Source organism: Trichomycterus rosablanca, chromosome 13, assembly GCF_030014385.1.
Source record: "Trichomycterus rosablanca isolate fTriRos1 chromosome 13, fTriRos1.hap1, whole genome shotgun sequence".
Classification (NCBI taxonomy): Eukaryota; Metazoa; Chordata; class Actinopteri; order Siluriformes; family Trichomycteridae; genus Trichomycterus; species Trichomycterus rosablanca.
Window position 1 is genome coordinate 12,425,561 of NC_086000.1, and position 19,571 is coordinate 12,445,131.

At 37.8% G+C, this 19,571-nt stretch overlaps 1 protein-coding gene across 1 annotated transcript in view; it reads right to left on the reverse strand.

Annotated features, from left to right (window-relative positions):
* Positions 1-17,180: 17,180 nt before the first annotated feature.
* kdm1a (lysine (K)-specific demethylase 1a) overlaps positions 17,181-19,571 on the reverse strand; it is a 34,863-nt gene continuing 32,472 nt past the window's right edge. The window contains exon 21 of the mRNA XM_063007016.1: positions 17,181-17,778. Coding sequence (XP_062863086.1) covers positions 17,593-17,778 — 186 coding nt within the window. The 3' untranslated portion in view covers positions 17,181-17,592. The remainder of the gene's footprint in view (positions 17,779-19,571) is intronic.

Consider the following 19,571-nt stretch of genomic DNA (forward strand, 5'->3'; position numbering starts at 1 on the left):
GATGTATTCACTGACATCTTCAACATCTCCCTGAGCAGCGCCATCGTTCCAACGTGCCTCAAGACGACCACCATCGTACCCGTGCCAAAGAAGTCATCTGTGTCATGCTTCAACGACTATCGTCCCGTAGCACTCGCGCCTATCATCATGAAGTGCTTCGAGAAACTAGTCATGAGGCATATTAAGACCCTACTGCCTCCCACCATGGACCCACTGCAGTTTGCGTCCTAACCGCTCAACGGATGACGCCATATCCACTACACTTCACCTGGCTTCTACACACCTGGACAGAAAAAACACTTACAGTGTATCACAAAAGTGAGTACACCCCTCACATTTCTGCAGATATTTAAGTATATCTTTTCATGGGACAACACTGACAAAATGACACTTTGACACAATGAAAAGTAGTCTGTGTGCAGCTTATATAACAGTGTAAATTTATTCTTCCCTCAAAATAACTCAATATACAGCCATTAATGTCTAAACCACCGGCAACAAAAGTGAGTACACCCCTAAGAGACTACACCCCTAAATGTCCAAATTGAGCACTGCTTGTCATTTTCCCTCCAAAATGTCATGTGATTTGTTAGTGTTACTAGGTCTCAGGTGTGCATAGGGAGCAGTTGTGTTCAATTTAGTAGTACAGCTCTCACACTCTCTCATACTGGTCACTGAAAGTTCCAACATGGCACCTCATGGCAAAGAACTCAGAACAGACCTCGCGTTGGTCGTCCAAAGAAGCTGAGTGCATGTGCTCAGCGTCACATCCAACTGCTGTCTTTGAAAGATAGGCGCAGGAGTGCTGTCAGCATTGCTGCAGAGATTGAAAAGGTGGGGGGTCAGCCTGTCAGTGCTCAGACCATACGCCGCACACTACATCAAATTGGTCTGCATGGCTGTCACCCCAGAATGAAGCCTCTTCTGAAGTCTCTACACAAGAAAGCCCGCAAACAGTTTGCTGAAGACATGTCAACAAAGGACATGGATTACTGGAACCATGTCCTATGGTCTGATGAGACCAAGATTAATTTGTTTGGTTCAGATGGTCTCAAGCATGTGTGGCGGCAATCAAGTGAGAAGTACAAAGATAAGTGTGTCATGCCTACAGTCAAGCATGGTGGTGGGAATGCCATGGTCTGGGGCTGCATGAGTGCAGCAGGTGTTGGGGAGTTACATTTCATTGAGGGACACATGAACTCCAATATGTACTGTGAAATACTGAAGCAGAGCATGATCCCCTCCCTCCGGAAACTGGGTCGCAGGGCAGTGTTCCAGCATGATAATGACCCCAAACACACCTCTAAGACGACCACTGCTTTATTGAAGAGGCTGAGGGTAAAGGTGATGGACTGGCCAAGCATGTCTCCAGACCTAAACCCAATAGAACATCTTTGGGGCATCCTCAAGCGGAAGGTGGAGGAGCGCAAAGTCTCGAATATCCGCCAGCTCCGTGATGTCGTCATGGAGGAGTGGAAAAGCATTCCAGTGGCAACCTGTGAAGCTCTGGTAAACTCCATGCCCAGGAGAGTTAAGGCAGTTCTGGGAAATAATGGTGGCCACACAAAATATTGACACTTCAGGAACTTTCACTAAGGGGTGTACTCACTTTTGTTGCCGGTGGTTTAGACATTAATGGCTGTATATTGAGTTATTTTGAGGGAAGAATAAATTTACACTGTTATATAAGCTGCACACAGACTACTTTTCATTGTGTCAAAGTGTCATTTTGTCAGTGTTGTCCCATGAAAAGATATACTTAAATATCTGCAGAAATGTGAGGGGTGTACTCACTTTTGTGATACACTGTACATCAGGATGCTGTTCATAGACTTTAACTCAGCATTCAACACCATCATTACTCAGCATCTAATTGGAAAGCTGAGCACGCTGGGCCTGAACACCTCTCTCTGCAACTGGATCCTGGATTTCTTGACTGAGAGACCTTAGTCCGTCCGGATTGGTAAGAACACCTCCAGCACCACCACACTGAGCACCGGCGCTCCCCAAGGCTGTGTGCTCAGTCCACTGCTGTTTACTCTGCTTACGCACGACTGTACAGCAATGCACAGCTTGAATTCCATCGTTAAGTTTGCAGACGACACAACTGTGGTGGGACTCATCAGCAACAACGATGAGTCAGTGTACAGAGAGGAGATACAACATCTAACGGACTGGTGCCAAGTCAACAACCTGTCTCTGCATGTGGATAAAACCAAAGAGATGGTCATTGACTTTAAAAAGACACTAAGGGACCACTCCCCACTGCACATCGACGGCTCATCTGTTGAGATCGTCAAGAGCACCAAATTTCTCGGTGTTCATCTGGAAGAGAATCTCACCTGGACCCTCAACACCAGTTCCATCACCAAGAAAGCCCAGCAGCGTCTCTACTTTTTGAGAAGACTGAGGAAAGCTCATCTGCCATCCCCCATTCTCACCACGTTCTACAGAGGAACAATCGTGAGCATCCTGAGTGGCTGCATCACTGTCTGGTTCGGAAATTGTACTGCGTCGGACCGCAGGACTCTCCAGCGAGTAGTGAGGACAGCTGAAAAGATCATCGGGGTCGCTCTTCCATCTCTCACTGACATTTTTAACACCTGCTGCATCCGCAAAGCTCTAAGCATTGTGGACGATCCAACCCATCCATCACATGGACTTTTTACTCTGCTCCCGTCTGGGAGACGATACCGCAGCATCCGGACTAACACAACCAGACAGTGTAACAGTTTTATCCCACAAGCAATCAGACTCCTCAACTCAGTACTATAAAAATTTCCTCCGGAATTTTTCTGCTGAACTGTATTGACTATGTTAGACTGTTTATTCAAATATTGAAAAGTCTTTTTGTATTTTTGCACCTTATTTACTTTTTAGGCACCTTATCTCCATTGCCAATTTTACGCTGCTAATGTACAACATGTCACTACCTCATGAACCATTGTACCATCTATTCACCATCATGTACTAACACTTGTCTTTAGTCCTGTCTTCTAATTACTTGTTTAGATTAGGGATAATTAGGAATATCTTTTGTAGTTACTTATTATAGGATTTTTTTTTTTGTATTTATTGTTGTATTTACACTGTTTTGTATTTACACTGTTTTGTATTTACACTGTTTTTGTCTTGCACTTTTTGTACCGTGTTACACCGTGATCCTAGAGGAACGCTGTTTTGTTTCAATATGTACACTGTAAAAAATGTGACTAAGGTTTACTTAAAAAAATTATGGCAACAAAGTGACACGTAATATAATTGAGTAGATTTTAATTTCTTAAGCTTTAAGTAAAATCTACTGAATAGGTTAACTAAAATTAGACAAAAAAATTAAGTAGATGTTAGTAAAAGAAACAGGTAAAATGTGTTGAATTCAGCAATAGAATGGCATGTTTGAGTTAATGTAGCTCAAAAATATTTAGTAAATAGAAATCAATTTCACAAGGAAAGTGTATAAACATTTAGTAAGATTCTGAGAAAAATTAATTTAGATTTACTCAAATATTTAGGAGGAATTAATTTAAATATACTAAATATCTAGAAAAACTGATCTATGTTTGATCATTTATATAGTAAAATTTGATTTATATTTATTAATATTCTGAGTTAAATTTTATTAAGTTTATTAAATGTCTGGATGAAGATGTTTTGGATTCATTACATTAAATAATTATTTAAACCCAATTTAGCAAACTGTTACATAACTTTTAACCAAGTTTTAATTGGTATCACATGACTAAATGTTTTCACTAACTTTATACCCAATAATATCTCTTCTTTGTGGCAAGATTTATTTATTTTATAACAGATTGCCATGCATAAAACTAATCTTTTTCAAGTGACAATCTATTTGTCATCCATGTTAAAGGAAAGACTACATTTATGCTCTTTTGTGATAAAAAAAAAAAGACAGTAAAAAGTGCCAGAACTGCATGAAGAACCTCTGTCCACACTGGGGCATTTAATAACAACAATGACAAATGCAAAACTTTTTCTATTTTCATATGAACACTTTTATTTATTACATGCACCAACAAACATGGCAATGTGTTCTTCTAAAAGACAAGAGCAACTACACTGATCAGTTACAACATTAAAACCACCTCCTTGTTTCTACACTCACTGTCCATTTTATCAGCTCCACTTACCATACAGAAGCACTTTGTAGTTCTACAATTACTGACTGTAGTCTATCCATTTCTCTACATGCTTTGTTAGCCCCCTTTCGCCCTGTTCTTCAAGGTTAGGACCCCCACAGGACCACCACAGAGCAGGTATTATTTAGGTGGTGGATCACTCTCAGCCCTGCAGTTACAATGACATGGTGGTGGTGTGTTAGTGTGTGTTGTGCTGGTGTGAGTGGATCAGACACAGCAGCGCTGCTGGAGTTTTTAAATACCGTGTCCACTCACTGTCCACTATATTAGACACTCCTACCTAGTTGGTCCACCTTGTAGATGTAAAGTCAGAGACGATCGCTCATCTATTGCTGCTGTTTGAGTTGGTCATCTTCTAGACCTTCATCAGTGGTCACAGGACGCTGCCCACGCGGCGCTGTTGGCTGGATATTTTTGGTTGGTGGACTATTCTCAGTCCAGCAGTGACAGTGAGGTGTTTAAAACATCCATCGGTGCTGCTGTGTCTGATCCACTCATACCAGCACAACACACACTAACACACCCTTGCATAATTACCCAGAGCAGGAAGAAAACCAATGTTGTCAGATCCTGCTGACATTTAATTCTTGATTTTGTAGATTTTTATTCTTTCTTCAGCAATGTTCTGTGTTTCCATCATTGTCCTGAAACAGCAAGAATAAAAACATTATGTAGGTTTGGACAATGAAACTGTTTGAACAAGAACATGTATATTTGCCATACAAACAAACAGTACAGGAATTACACAGAAAAAATAGTAGAAGTAGTGAAAGAGGTTTGGAACAATCAGGACTCTTCTTAGAGCTGGCTGCCCCATCAACCTAAGCAATCAGGGAGAAGGGTCTGATAATACAAGCAAGCAGACAATTTTTTTTAGCCTTTACCAGATCTGGCCTTCACACTTTATTTTAGCACAAGGCCTCAACATAACAATGTGAAAAAGGTAAAAGAGTTTGAAGACTTTCCAAATGTATTGTAGTTATGACTGATTTTGTAATTCAACCTTCCCATTAGGTAGGTTAAGGAAAGGAAAGGTAGGTTAAGGACTTTTTTAGCATGTGCTTCAACTTACATTATACTCTTTTAAGAGGTGATCTATAGAATCCCCAAGATACACCATCAAACATTGAATGACAACTTCTCTTGACATGTCAATGCTAGTATTGCTTGAAGCCTGAAATTACAAAAAATAATAATTATCCATTGGCTCTGCATATCAACAACATATCAATAATGTAGCAGCATTGAAGCACCAGTAGATGATCAAGAGACTTTTAATTAACTGCATAAATATAATTCACTTTATTTGGAGTCCAAGTTTAGATCTGTAGATGTTCACCTGAGAAATCACTGATCCTGTAACAGGTCTGATATCACTGACTTAATGTCAACATGATGAAATTCAAGTAAATGGAAAATTAGGTATGGTGAATTATGTTCAAACTGTGAATCACCATATCTTAATTTTGTATATGAATAATATGCAATCAGTTGTTGCTTTAATTTCAAATTCAGGTTGAAAATCACCAAAAGCTGTTTTCTAACAAATCTAAATTTGTAAACTAACTGTGTACAAACATTTACACATATTATGTACATGAAATCTCTATCTCTGCATATTTTGTAGTGTGTGACACATACCTGTCTGATAAACTGAGATTTCAAATATTGTTCATGCACCTGAAAAGAAAAACATTTGCTTTAAATCAACCATACAGCTTCATATTTTACACTCATAATACATTTGTAAAACCTAAACAAACTCTCAAATATTACATTTGCTTGTCCACATGTACAGAAAATCTGAGGACTACACAAAACAACATATTTTTAAACCGTCATTCAGGAAAATATTTCAACAATTTTGGAAAGCTCAGCAGACACATTACAGTCAGGGATATTAGTCAGTAACCCAAGCACCTATGCTGGCAACAAGCATATCAGCAAAATGTCAGTTGTTTTCCCTCCAAGACAAAAACAGCGTTTTCAAATCTTCATTTAAGGAGCTAAAACTATAACGCATTAGTGTGGATGTAACCTAACACTTCTCTGTCAGTTCATTGTCCGCACTTGTGCTCTAATTTACAGACTTTAAAGCAGCGTTTAAAAATACACACCCGTGTAATGCAGAGGTCTTCAATTCTAAAACTTGAATCCATATTCCAGTCCTGCAATTTGCACTTTTTTCAGTTTTCTGTTGGAGTATTCTTTCAAATATTAGTTGTAGCCCATGCTGACACGAACTAAGTGTGCTTAGTTTGCATACTCAAAATGGCTGCCTAAGCAAGCTGTCATCCTGGTACTTTGCGATGAATACTATGTATTCAGACACACTACCCTCTCTTACATACTGCTTTCATGTAATGTTTAGTATGGAAGTGTGCGATTTCAGACGCAGCCCTCATGTCAGCATGGGCTACAACTACTAGATAAAAGCATACTTTGACAGAAAAATAAAAAAATCACCTAACTGTCCTCTTGTGGTCTCACTGTATCAAGAACAGGAATATAAAACCATTCAGAAAGGCTCAGATAGCACACAACTCTTAGCTAACTTAACTGGCAAATTTACAATTTGTATTTAAATGTAATGAGACTAAAAACGATTTATTCTGCTGAAATAAACTTCAATTAAACATCATATAACATTAATAAAACACAGTGACTAAGTGCATTTCATTTGTGAACAAGAAACTGAATAATTCGTAATTACTCACCCCTGACAGCAAATGTTTAGCCCCACTGTTGTGCAGTTTGCTAAGTGCAGCAGGGGTTGAAGAAATTTGTGGAAAAAACCCCTGAAAAAATGCAAACAATATACGATAACTTGTTTGATATCAACTTAAAGCACATCAATGTTTGTTTGCTACAGTAAAAGAAACCATTTGTTCCCTAAAATTTTTTAAAATCTCACCTTTGAAAATAGGACTGCTGCTCCTACATGTGGTGTGCTCTCCGTGCGCGCGCAAAATAGTGTTGAGTTCCAGCATAAAGTGATTAAAAACCACATATCATTCTGAGTAAAATTGATCAATTTTCTACATCTTTCTGCGTCCAGATAAAAAATAATTATATACTACTCAATGGTTCACAGCTGATTTTATTTAACCAAAACTGTGTAAAATTTTACTGATAAACCATTTAAAATTGTTTAACTCAACTCAATTTAATTTCAAACTGTCTAAGGTTGTTTTTATTATGTTTAGGTTACTTATAATTATGTACTAAATATTAATTAATCCCAGTCCCACTTTTTACAGTGTACTTGTATGTAGCTGAAATGACCCCTTCACTGAATGTCAACAAGATTAAGAAGCTGATAGTGTATTTCAGGAAGCAGAAGAAAGGGCAAACCCCCATCAGCTGCTTTAAGTTTTTCTGTGTTCACATCACAGAGAAACTTTCATGGACAGAACACACCACACGGGTGGTAAAAATGGCACAACAATGCGTCGTCTATCCCAGACGTCTGAAGAAGTTTGGTATAAATCCCTGCATACTCAAGACATTTTACATGTGCACTGTGGAAAGTGATCTGACAGAATGTATCACCACCTGGTATGGGAACTGCACTTCTCTTGAGCAAAAGCTAAAAAGGTTGGTACAAACAGCCTATCACATCACTGAAGTTCAGCTGCCAAACCTCCTGGAATTATACATTAGCCGCTGCCTGAGGAAGATCAGGAAAATAAAAAAAAGAACCCAACCCAACCAAGGGTCACGGCCTAGTCTTACAGCTAGTGTTAGGAGGGCACATTTGGGACTAGTAATAGTGAGAAGTGCTTAGAACCAGCGTTAGTAGTCCCAAATGCCACTAGTTCAGATGTAGAACTCCCTACTCTGGCCCTCACAGCGGGGCGACTAGGGAACATCTCAACAACATAGTCGTAGGGCTAAGCACTAAACATTTCAGGTTCACTTGTCCAACAGGTTTTCCCTACTGAGCAACACACCCATTAAGAAGCCTGTTAATAAAGGTGCTCTGGTTATAGGAGAATCTCAGCTTCGACATGTGTGAATTGCTGCCCCCATAGAGACACCAGCAACCATAGTCACCTGTTTTTCGGGGCCAGGACACCCAATGTCAAAGCAAATCTAAAAGTGCTGGCAAATGTTAACCATAGATTTTCAAAGATTGTTATTCACGTCGACACTAATGATGTACGTTTGAGGCAGTCTGAGGTTACAAAGAGTAATGTTAAAGAGGTGTGTGAGTTAGCTAGGTCGATGTCCGAGGCAGTAGTATGCTCTGGCCCCTTACCAATTCGGTGCAGTGGCAAAAACTACAGCAGCTTTTTGTCGATGTACTGCTGGAAGTCTAAAACAACATTGCTTTTGTAGATAACTGGTCCACTTTTGAGGGAAGGCCTGGTCTTTTGAAGCAAGACGATGTCGGATTTAATTATATTTTTTAATGTCGGAATCTATAGGTATTGACCTGGTTGTTTTACCACAAAATAACTCAATCTCAGATAATTCCCACCTAATTTATAAAGTGTCCTTATCTAATGATATACAGCAACCACATTGTTTTAAATCTAAACGTACTATTACGTGTGCAACTGCAGCAGCGTTAGTATCCAGTAGATAAACAGTCTACTGGAACTTTCAGTTATGTCACCATCAGTGTATAAGATAGCATGGTTAAGAAGTTTATAAGATAGCATAAATAGATGCCCTAAATGAGTATAAACATGCACTTACAAAAGCCAAATCTTTATACTGTATTATTCTTCCTTAATAGAGAATGATAAGAATAATCCTAGATTTCTTTTTAAGACAGTGTTCAAACTTACTGAAAATGTCAATGAAACCCTGTGGTGTAATGTAACAAAGTGCTAATACTTCGTTACTGTACTTAAGTATTTTTTGAAGTACTGTCTGTACTAGTTTTAAAATTTTCGTCAACTTTCACTTTTACTACATTGCATTTGCTAAATAAAATGTATACTTCTACTCTGATACATTTGCCCTATGCAAATTTGTTACTCATTACTAAAAAATAAAATGGCAAGAAAGTTGGTAGCTAAAAGATTTGTGACAGACTGCAAGCAAGCAGGTGTGCCGAACTTGACGATAAGATTGATTTCATGATAGAGGCAGAAATAGCTACTGCTTCTACAAACTACAAACGACTCTTCTACAAACAATGGTAGTGACAGCCAGGAACACCTGTGGTCATATTTACAAGAAATGTTTTTATATGTCGGAGTGAAAGATTCTTATTAATTCTGCCAAAATTCAGTGGTTATAGTTTATTGGGATATATCTATGACATGAATGTACAACCCAAATCTGAAAAAAGTTGGGACAGTATAAAAAATGCAAATAAAAAAAGTGTTTCTTACATTTACAGTGACTGGGAAATTTAGGGCTGGTAATGAGGTAAAAAAAAAAAAAAAACTAAATAATGACGTGATTTTAAACAGGTGACACAAATCATGTTCAGAGGGAAGGAAGAAAATTTATTTTGTTCTTTAAATTCTTATGTTGTGACCTCGTAGAATATTTTTCAAAATTCTGATCACTTGCGTTTTTATTAACAGCAATCAATACTTTTTCAATACTTAAGTACATTTAATATCAGAAAATTACTTTTTTAAAGACTTAAGTTCATTAAACATTAGATACTTTAAGAATAAGTATAAGTAATATTCTAAAAGGTTACTTATCTTGCTTACCTCAATAAATGCATCCTTTAGCCTTGGATATGTACCCAAATTTTTTTAATGGTTTAAATCCTTTTCGACTGACTGCTCTCAATTTGTCTGTGCAAATAATAAATGCTCGGAAACTACAAAAGTAAAGTATGGTGTTCCACAGGGGTCAGTACTGAGACCTCTATTATTTACACTCTATAAGCTACAATTAGGAAAAATTATTCATAAATGACAGAAACCTGTTTACCCATCTCAGGTTGAAGACTGCTAGTCAAGACTGCTGTGCCAACAATGCAGCTCCTGCTAGATATGGTGTGTTGGCACCAAAAATGTCCAGAACACACTACAGAGTTTATCACAGACTGGACTGAATAATGAAGAACTCTAATTGCTTGTTTATGTTTTTTGCTAATTAAAACTTTAAGTTTAAATTAATGTTGTGCATATATGATTTGTTTACACAAATCATATACAGTGTATCACAAAAGTGAGTACACCCCTCACATTTCTGCAGATATTTAAGTATATATTTTCATGGGACAACACTGACAAAATGACACTTTGACACAATGAAAAGTAGTCTGTGTGCAGCTTATATAACAGTGTAAATTTATTCTTCCCTCAAAATAACTCAATATACAGCCATTAATGTCTAAACCACCGGCAACAAAAGTGAGTACACGCCTAAGAGACTACACCCCTAAATGTCCAAATTGAGCACTGCTTGTCATTTTCCCTCCAAAATGTCATGTGACTCGTTAGTGTTACTAGGTCTCAGGTGTGCATAGGGAGCAGGTGTGTTCAATTTAGTAGTACAGCTCTCACACTCTCTCATACTGGTCACTGAAAGTTCCAACATGGCACCTCATGGCAAAGAACTCTCTGAGGATCTTAAAAGACGAATTGTTGCGCTACATGAAGATGGCCAAGGCTACAAGAAGATTGCCAACACCCTGAAACTGAGCTGCAGCACAGTGGCCAAGATCATCCAGCGTTTTAAAAGAGCAGGGTCCACTCAGAACAGACCTCGCGTTGGTCGTCCAAAGAAGCTGAGTGCATGTGCTCAGCGTCACATCCAACTGCTGTCTTTGAAAGATAGGCGCAGGAGTGCTGTCAGCATTGCTGCAGAGATTGAAAAGGTGGGGGGTCAGCCTGTCAGTGCTCAGACCATACGCCGCATACTACATCAAATTGGTCTGCATGGCTGTCACCCCAGAAGGAAGCCTCTTCTGAAGTCTCTACACAAGAAAGCCCCAAACAGTTTGCTGAAGACATGTCAACAAAGGACATGGATTACTGGAACTATGTCCTATGGTCTGATGAGACCAAGATTAATTTGTTTGGTTCAGATGGTCTCAAGCATGTGTGGCGGCAATCAGGTGAGGAGTACAAAGATAAGTGTGTCATGCCTACAGTCAAGCATGGTGGTGGGAATGCCATGGTCTGGGGCTACATGAGTGCAGCAGGTGTTGGGGAGTTACATTTCATTGAGGGACACATGAACTCCAATATGTACTGTGAAATACTGAAGCAGAGCATGATCCCCTCCCTCCGGAAACTGGGTCGCAGGGCAGTGTTCCAGCATGATAATGACCCCAAACACACCTCTAAGACGACCACTGCTTTATTGAAGAGGCTGAGGGTAAAGGTGATGGACTGGCCAAGCATGTCTCCAGACCTAAACCCAATAGAACATCTTTGGGGGCATCCTCAAGCGGAAGGTGGAGGAGCGTGAAGTCTCGAATATCCGCCAGCTCCGTGATGTCGTCATGGAGGAGTGGAAAAGCATTCCAGTGGCAACCTGTGAAGCTCTGGTAAACTCCATGCCCAGGAGAGTTAAGGCAGTTCTGGGAAATAATGGTGGCCCCACAAAATATTGACACTTCAGGAACTTTCACTAAGGGGTGTACTCACTTTTGTTGCCGGTGGTTTAGACATTAATGGCTGTATATTGAGTTATTTTGAGGGAAGAATAAATTTACACTGTTATATAAGCTGCACACAGACTACTTTTCATTGTGTCAAAGTGTCATTTTGTCAGTGTTCTCCCATGAAAATATATACTTAAATATCTGCAGAAATGTGAGGGGTGTACTCACTTTTGTGATACACTGTATGCACAAAATTAATTTAAACTAAAAGTCTAATTCATTCAAATTGTTCTCCAGGCCACCCAATCAGGATAGGTCCCTGCTGGGTCTTGCTTAATAAAAAAATTTTTCTGTTGGTCCTGGATGCTGTAAAGTTGCTTTGACACAATGTCTATTGTAAAAAAACACTATACAAATAAAATTGACTTGACCTGACAGCTGCCTAGCAGCAGGAGGTACAGAGGTCAAAGTCGAGTCAAGAACCAGTCGATTCTGTAACAGCTTTATCCCCTGGGCCATCATAATGCTGAACAGCAAGGGCCGTCATCTCAATAAACCACCAACATAATTATCCACATGGTTAATCCACACCCTCACCCCATACCAACTCACTCTGTGTCTGCACTGTACTTATCTGAACTGCAATTACTTGAACTGCATCTGTACCTGGACATGCATAATTATGTTTTGCAGAGCTGTATCCATATCTGCATATCTGGGGTTATAGTTAGTATGTACAGTATATTGTGTATATCTTTTGTTTTTGTACATTGGTGTAGTAGTATGTGTGTATGAAGTGTACAAGTGTTAGGTGTGTAGTCCCTCACAGTAACCTAAATACATTAAATGCATAATTATATTCACTAAGATTTTACTCACATTTATAGTTTAATGTGATGTGACAATGCAAGCAATTTGATCTGATTTTTATTTAATGAACTATGTGTATCCAATGACATTTGTCTATCACATTTGTCTATCACCACACCACATCAAGCGCAGTATTAATGTCTGGTACCGCAGCTGTTGACAAACTACAACCCCAAATCCCAACCCCAAATCAGAAAAAGTTTGGACAACATGGAAAATGCAAATAATAAAAAAACACAGTTTTTTTTTTACATGTACTTTGACTTTTATTTGATTGCAGACAGGATGAACCTGAGATATTTCATGTTTTATCTGCTCAACTTAATTTCATTTATTAATAAACATCCATTCCTGCATTTCAGGTCTGCAACACATTCCAAAAAAAGTTGGGACAGTAAAGCATTTACCACTTTGTAATGTTGCCATTCTATTTCACCACACTCAAAAGACGTTTTGGCACTGAGGACACCAAGCAATTTAGGGTTTCAGGCTTAATTTTGTCCTATTCTTCCTGCAAACACGTATTAAGATGTGCAACAATACGGGGTTGTCATCGCATTTTTCATTTCAAAATTCTGCACACATTCTCTATTGTGGACAGGTCAGGACTGCAGGCAGGCCAGTCCAAAACCCGTACCCTCTTCTTCCGCACCCATGCCTTTGTAATGTGTGCAGCATGTGGTTTTGCATTGTCTTGTTGAAAAATGCATGAACGTCCCTGGAGAAGAAGACGTCTTGAAGGCAGCATATGTTGCTCTAAGATCTCAATGTACTTTTCTGCATTAATGCTGCCATCACAGAAGTATAAATTACCTTTGCCAAGAGCACTGACACAGACCCTGGCTTTTGGACTTGTTGCTGATAACAGCATCCATTTTTTTCCAAAAAAGACCTGGAATACTGATTCATCTGACCACAATACACATTTCCACTGTGTGATGGTTCATCCTAGATACCTCTGAGCCCAGAGAAGTCGATGCCGCTTCTGGACATGGTTAACATAAGGCTTCTTTTTTGCACAGTAAAGTTTTAAGTGGCATTTGTGCATGTAACTCTGTACTGTGGTGCTTTACAAAGGTTTGCCAAAGTAATCCCTTGCCCATGTGGTTATATCAGCTGTTGTTGATATATCAGCGGTTCTTGATGCAGCGCCATCTGAGGGATTGATCACAGGCGTTCAGCTTAAGCTTGTGCCCTTGGCCTTAACGCACTAAAATTCCTCCCGATTCCTTGAATCTTTTAATGATATTATGCTCTGTAGAGGGAGAAATATGCAAATCCCTTTCAATTTTTCTTTGAGGTTCATTGTTTTTAAACATTTCAATCATTTTCTGACACATTTGTTGACAAACTGAAGATCCTCCGGCCATCTTTGCTAATCAAAGACTCAGTATTTCCTGGATGCTGCTTTTGTACTAAACCATGATTACAATCACCTGTTGACATCACCTGTTTGGAATCACATCATTATTTATTTTTTTCACCTCATTACTAGACCTAAATTGCCCCCGTCTCAACTTTTTTTGGAATGTGTTGCAGACCTGAAATGCAGGAATGGAAATTTCATTAAAAAATGAAATGAAGTTGAGCAGACAAAACATGAAATATCTCGTGTTCAAACTGTCTGCAATAAAATAAAAGTCAAGGTAAAGTTAAGGAACACTGCATTTTAATTTTATTTGCATTTTCCACACTGTCCCAACTTTTTCTGATTTGGGGTTGTACAAGAATAACTCTCACCAGTGCCATAAATAGCAGGGAATCCAACACTTAGTGTTTGTTCTGCACATCCTTAGATAATGATACTCCAGTTAGAAAATTAAAACAAGTTTTAGAAAAAGGTATAACTCAATGCCTTGCTTGTAGTTGCTACATAGCTGTTAATGTTATAGATTCAACTATTACATTAAGTATAAATAACATGAAGCAAAGTGAAAAGATATATTCTAAATGGTATTATTACTATAATTCTATTTTAAATTTTAAGGGATATTTAGGCAAAAACCTAATCTTAAATTATTATAGAGTATAATAGGATTTCATGAATGATTAAAATTGTTAATAATTAAAAGGTTGCACCCTAGGTTAAATCTTTTACAGGCTGTAGGAGGGTGTAAGAATAAGGAACAATATTCCAAAAGATTGTTGTCACATGCTCAGACCAACCAGTCTCAGCCATACAGACCTGTGAGTCTGCCAGTGGTCTCTTGGTAGCTTCCCTGATCAATATCCTCCTGGCTCAGTCATCCAGTTTGGAGGGAAGACCAGATCTTGTCAAGGAGGTGCCATTTCCTTTTCACCTCTTGAAGCTCTAAACATTGCTGAAATCTTTCTGTATCCTTCTCCTAAATTGTGCCCATACACAACTTTATCACAGCACTTTTTTGAAAGCATTTTTTCGAACTTGGTGAATATTTGTGTTACCATTTACTAGTACTAGAAGAGGAATTCAGTTTGTAATTTCAGTTCATTTATTTCGTGGTACAATATTTAAATGTATATAAAAAAGTTCATATCCGAACTCAAAACGCAGCTGTACTCAAAGCTGGTGCATGTGCATCACACTATGGGTGGTTATGAGTGTTTTAGATCAGCACTATCTAGCTGCGTTTTATGAATTTAAGTACCATTTTTATCCAACAGCATTAATAGAACAACTTATTTGTCAGGTATCAGTTAACCAATTGTTCAATGACACCCCTAATAAATAGGTAGTCTGAGTGTTGGAAATTTTAAAACACACTGATGCAGAGAAACATTGACAAAATCAAAATATATGAAATAAACAGCAAAACAAGTAGTGATTGACATTTGTCCCTCAAATTATGTTGTGCAGGTGCACGCACACACACAATAAAATAAAAACACCAGCACTTGAATTTTTTTTTTTTAATTTAATACCAAATTCTCACAATATATATAAAAAAAACATTGTAATGACAACAATAAAAATAAACTAAGAAAACTGCTTACACCGCTAGCTTTATTGCAAAACAAGATTAACTAATTTTCCCTCAACAACAAAAATAACAGTAATACTAAAAAGCTTATATTTTCTATATTCTCAACTAATAATCAATCTAAACGTGAATGAAAGTGGAAGCTACAGAGAATTGCAGATGCCATCCAGAAATTAGCTTTCACAAGAATCAACAGCACTTAGAAAATACAACAGTAAGCCAGTTAGTCAATGTCATTAATTTTTTTGGTTCAGAGATTTTGATTCAAGTTAATAACCTGGTTCAGCATAATATGATTGCATTGTGAATGACTTCATTTTAATGCTTGGTGAGTCAGTGCACAGTTCCTGTTTTAGTTAAAACTATCAGCAAGCAGAATTATTTGATTCCCATTGTTACTATAAGCTGCCATTTTGGTTCTTTATGTAATCAGACCTCAGCCTTATGACTGTCAAAAAAATATTTTTGAGATTTTTTTTTGAGAATTACTTGTCAAACACTAGAAATTTCCCAGCTGTAGTGTAGCCTGTCAGTGTAAATCCAAAGCTTACATTTAATTTTTTTGTTTCTTTCCTCTTCCGTGACTTCCTCTCTCGCTTCATTTTTACTTCCCCTTCCTTCCCCCCTAAAGCTGAGGTTATACATGCTTTTGACTATGTGAATGTAATGGAACTGCCTCATATGTACTGCATTCATTTGGTGCATACTTTTATTCTTGAAAAATAAAAGCAATAAATACATGTTGCAATAAATATGATGAGAGCACCAGACTGGACAAACTAGCTTTGTGTCTAATTGTAGCAGATATTATTGTTCATTGTTTTAATGATGCATGCATTTTAATAGAGAAATCCCTATCCTCTTTGTGCCAACTACAAATCTTTTGGATCCATAAAAATTTTAAGCATAATAAAATTATACTATGCACTACACTATGAAATTTTAAATATATATATGTATGTATATGTATATATATATATATATATATATATGTATGTATATATATATATGTATATATATATATATATATACATATATATATATATATATATATATATATATATATATATATACATACATACATATATATATATATATATATACATACATACATATATATATATATATATATATATATATATATATCTTCCACTGCAAGGGGACCCCAATTGTGTCCAAGAAGGATGTATATTCACCTGACACACTCTCCCCAACACATGCGAAGTCCACTAATCCCTTCTTATTCTCCTGTACTTGGATGGATTTGCACGTGAGGTCACGGAGAGCGATGCACTGATCTCTGCACTCCTTCACTTCTGTACAGGCACCTAGGGCCCTTACACAGTGTTGAAGACCCTACCCCTTTTAGCCCAGTCTTTTCCCACCCAGCAAACTAGAGGCCAATTTTGTCTGCTACAGACAATTTCCAGAGCTGAGATTCAAACTCTGGGATTTCAGAATCCCAGCGCTAGCGCAATATCCCACTGTGCCACTTGGGCGTCTAATATTTTTTAATACATGGCACAAAGTATAAAGAATCCTTAAAAAAAGAAATTGTATCATCTTATGTCAATACATAATATTGAAAACTGGCACATTCCAGCTGCATACTACTAAATAGGGTGTTAAAGCTAGTGATATACTGACTGGACATAGGACTCATTGGACAATTTTATTTGAGCCATAGTACATTGCAGCCAGTGGGAAAGCTTTAGCTCGGACACACTCTCGTGGAATTAGCTTTTATCTATACAGAATCACATAAGATATGCAGTCAAGTTTGTAAACAGTTCTGGTTGTAGCACATACATTTACATGTAGTTATACTGCAAATATAAACGGTTTAGTCTTAGGAGTAATCAGACATTCACTTTTTTATGATTTGGGATGAATTTATACAGAAACATTTTCTCTTTCTAACCCCTTTAACATTGAAGTCATCTCTCTTTATTCTGACTGGCTGAGTCTTTTTACTTTAGGTGAAGGCTGTGTATCTTTTCACTGGGTAGTACATACACACTACTCACAGGCATCTACATGCTGGGATAGAGCTGTGAATAAGTGTATGTGCCTACACGCTGGGCGATGGCTGTGGGTTGGCAGCAGGAGCGCTCTGCCGTGGCAGTGTGTACATGGCTCCAAGAAACTGATCAGCAATGCGCCCTGCTTCTCTCAGGCCACTCAGCAAGGCTCCATGCACTGTAGCCGGATAATTTCGGATCGTGTGCTCTCCAGCAAAGAAAAGCCGAGGAACAGGCTGCAAAACACACAGTCATATATAAATTTACATTGCAACATTGACACATTCACACAACCCAAGTCTTTGATGAACAGATTTTAAACCCTTGTGATTATTTATTTTGTTTAATAAAGTGCCACCTTCCATGTTTTTTAATATGTAGCACTACAGATGTGTGCTCAGTTTCTCATTTTCCAACTAAAATTGGAAATAAAACAACAAAAAGAATTTTTGTCTACACATGTGGCCATGAACATTGGTATTCTTCCACCTCTTCTCAAAACTAAGAAAACACATTTTTTGTAAATTAAATTGAAGTAGTCTAAAAGTTATACAAGACTATCTTCATAGATTTTAGCACCCCAGCTTCAACAGTTCAAAATGTTATTAAGACGTTTTCTACTCATGAAAGTCAAAAACCTTCCAGACATGGTGAAAATAAGAAAACTGATGAGAACCCTACAAGTGGTTTATAAACATGGCTAAGAAATCATGTACAACATCCCAAGAACTTCAGGCTGAGCTGGCGACATCTGGAGTGATGGTTTCAACCTGTACCATACACCACACACTGAACAATACAGTGCTCTGTGGGCAAAGCCCAAAGAGGCTCTTAATGCTTAAATAAAGATACATAGACAAAACCGCAATCCTTCTGGAAAAATGTTTTATGGAGAGATATAACCAAACGAGAGCTCTATGGCAATGCATACCAACATTACATTAATATAAAGTTGGTACATATGCAAGATTTTGTCTTTTATACTAAGCAATCAAGGGTGCCAATGCAGACCACTATTGTAGCTCTTTTCCACAAATGCTTAATAGGATTCAGACCAGAACTCACCGCAGACCATGTAAGAATGGTTCAAGGTTTTTTTCTTATCCATTCTTGAGTGCTTAAATGATGTGTTTCAGGTCTTTGTCCTGCTGGCAGACCCATGCCCTGAGAGTGAGGCAGAGCTTTCTTACACTGGGCTGATCATTCTGCTCCAAATAGACTAACTTCATTGCACCCAGCACAAAATCAGCAGCAAAGCAACCCTAAAAAAAAATCACTGTCCTGGCTATGTTATTATTATCTTATTTTAGCCTGTCAGTGTGAATCCAAAGTCTACATTTATTTTTTTTTCTTTCCTCTTTATTCCTTTTGTAGAATAGACAAGAATTAAATTAAAATGCTTAGTTCCAGTGCATAGCAAAAAACATATATACAGTGGTGTTCAAAAAAATAGCAGTGATTTTAAAAAAGCGAATAAAGCACAAAATCATTAGAATAACTTTTATTTCCATAAATGCAAATGCACTGAAAATACTACACTTTCAATTCTAAATCAAAACATTAACAAAATTTAGCCAGTTTGTGTTAATCCTTTACAGAAAGTTAAGAAAAATGAATATTAGGCTGTTCAAAAAAATAGCAGTGCCAGCATTTTTCTTTTAAAGCTCAAACAAATTATCTATAAACTGAAAAAAATGTTTGAGGTTTTACTTTACTTTAAATTACTGAACTAATATTTAGTGGCATAACAATTGTTTCCGAGATCTGTGTTGCATGGAGTCGACCAACTTCTGGCACCTCTGAACAGGTATTCCAGTCCAGGATGATTAGACTACATTCCACAGTTCTTCTGCAGTTTTGGGTTTTGCCTCAAAAAAACGCACTTCAGATATCAGCCCACAAGTTCTCTATGGGATTAAAGTCAGGGGATTAAGCTGGCCACTCTATTACCTCAATCTTGTTTGTCTGTAACCAAGATGTTTTGGGTCATTGTCATGTTGAAACACCCATTTTAAGGACATTTCTTCTT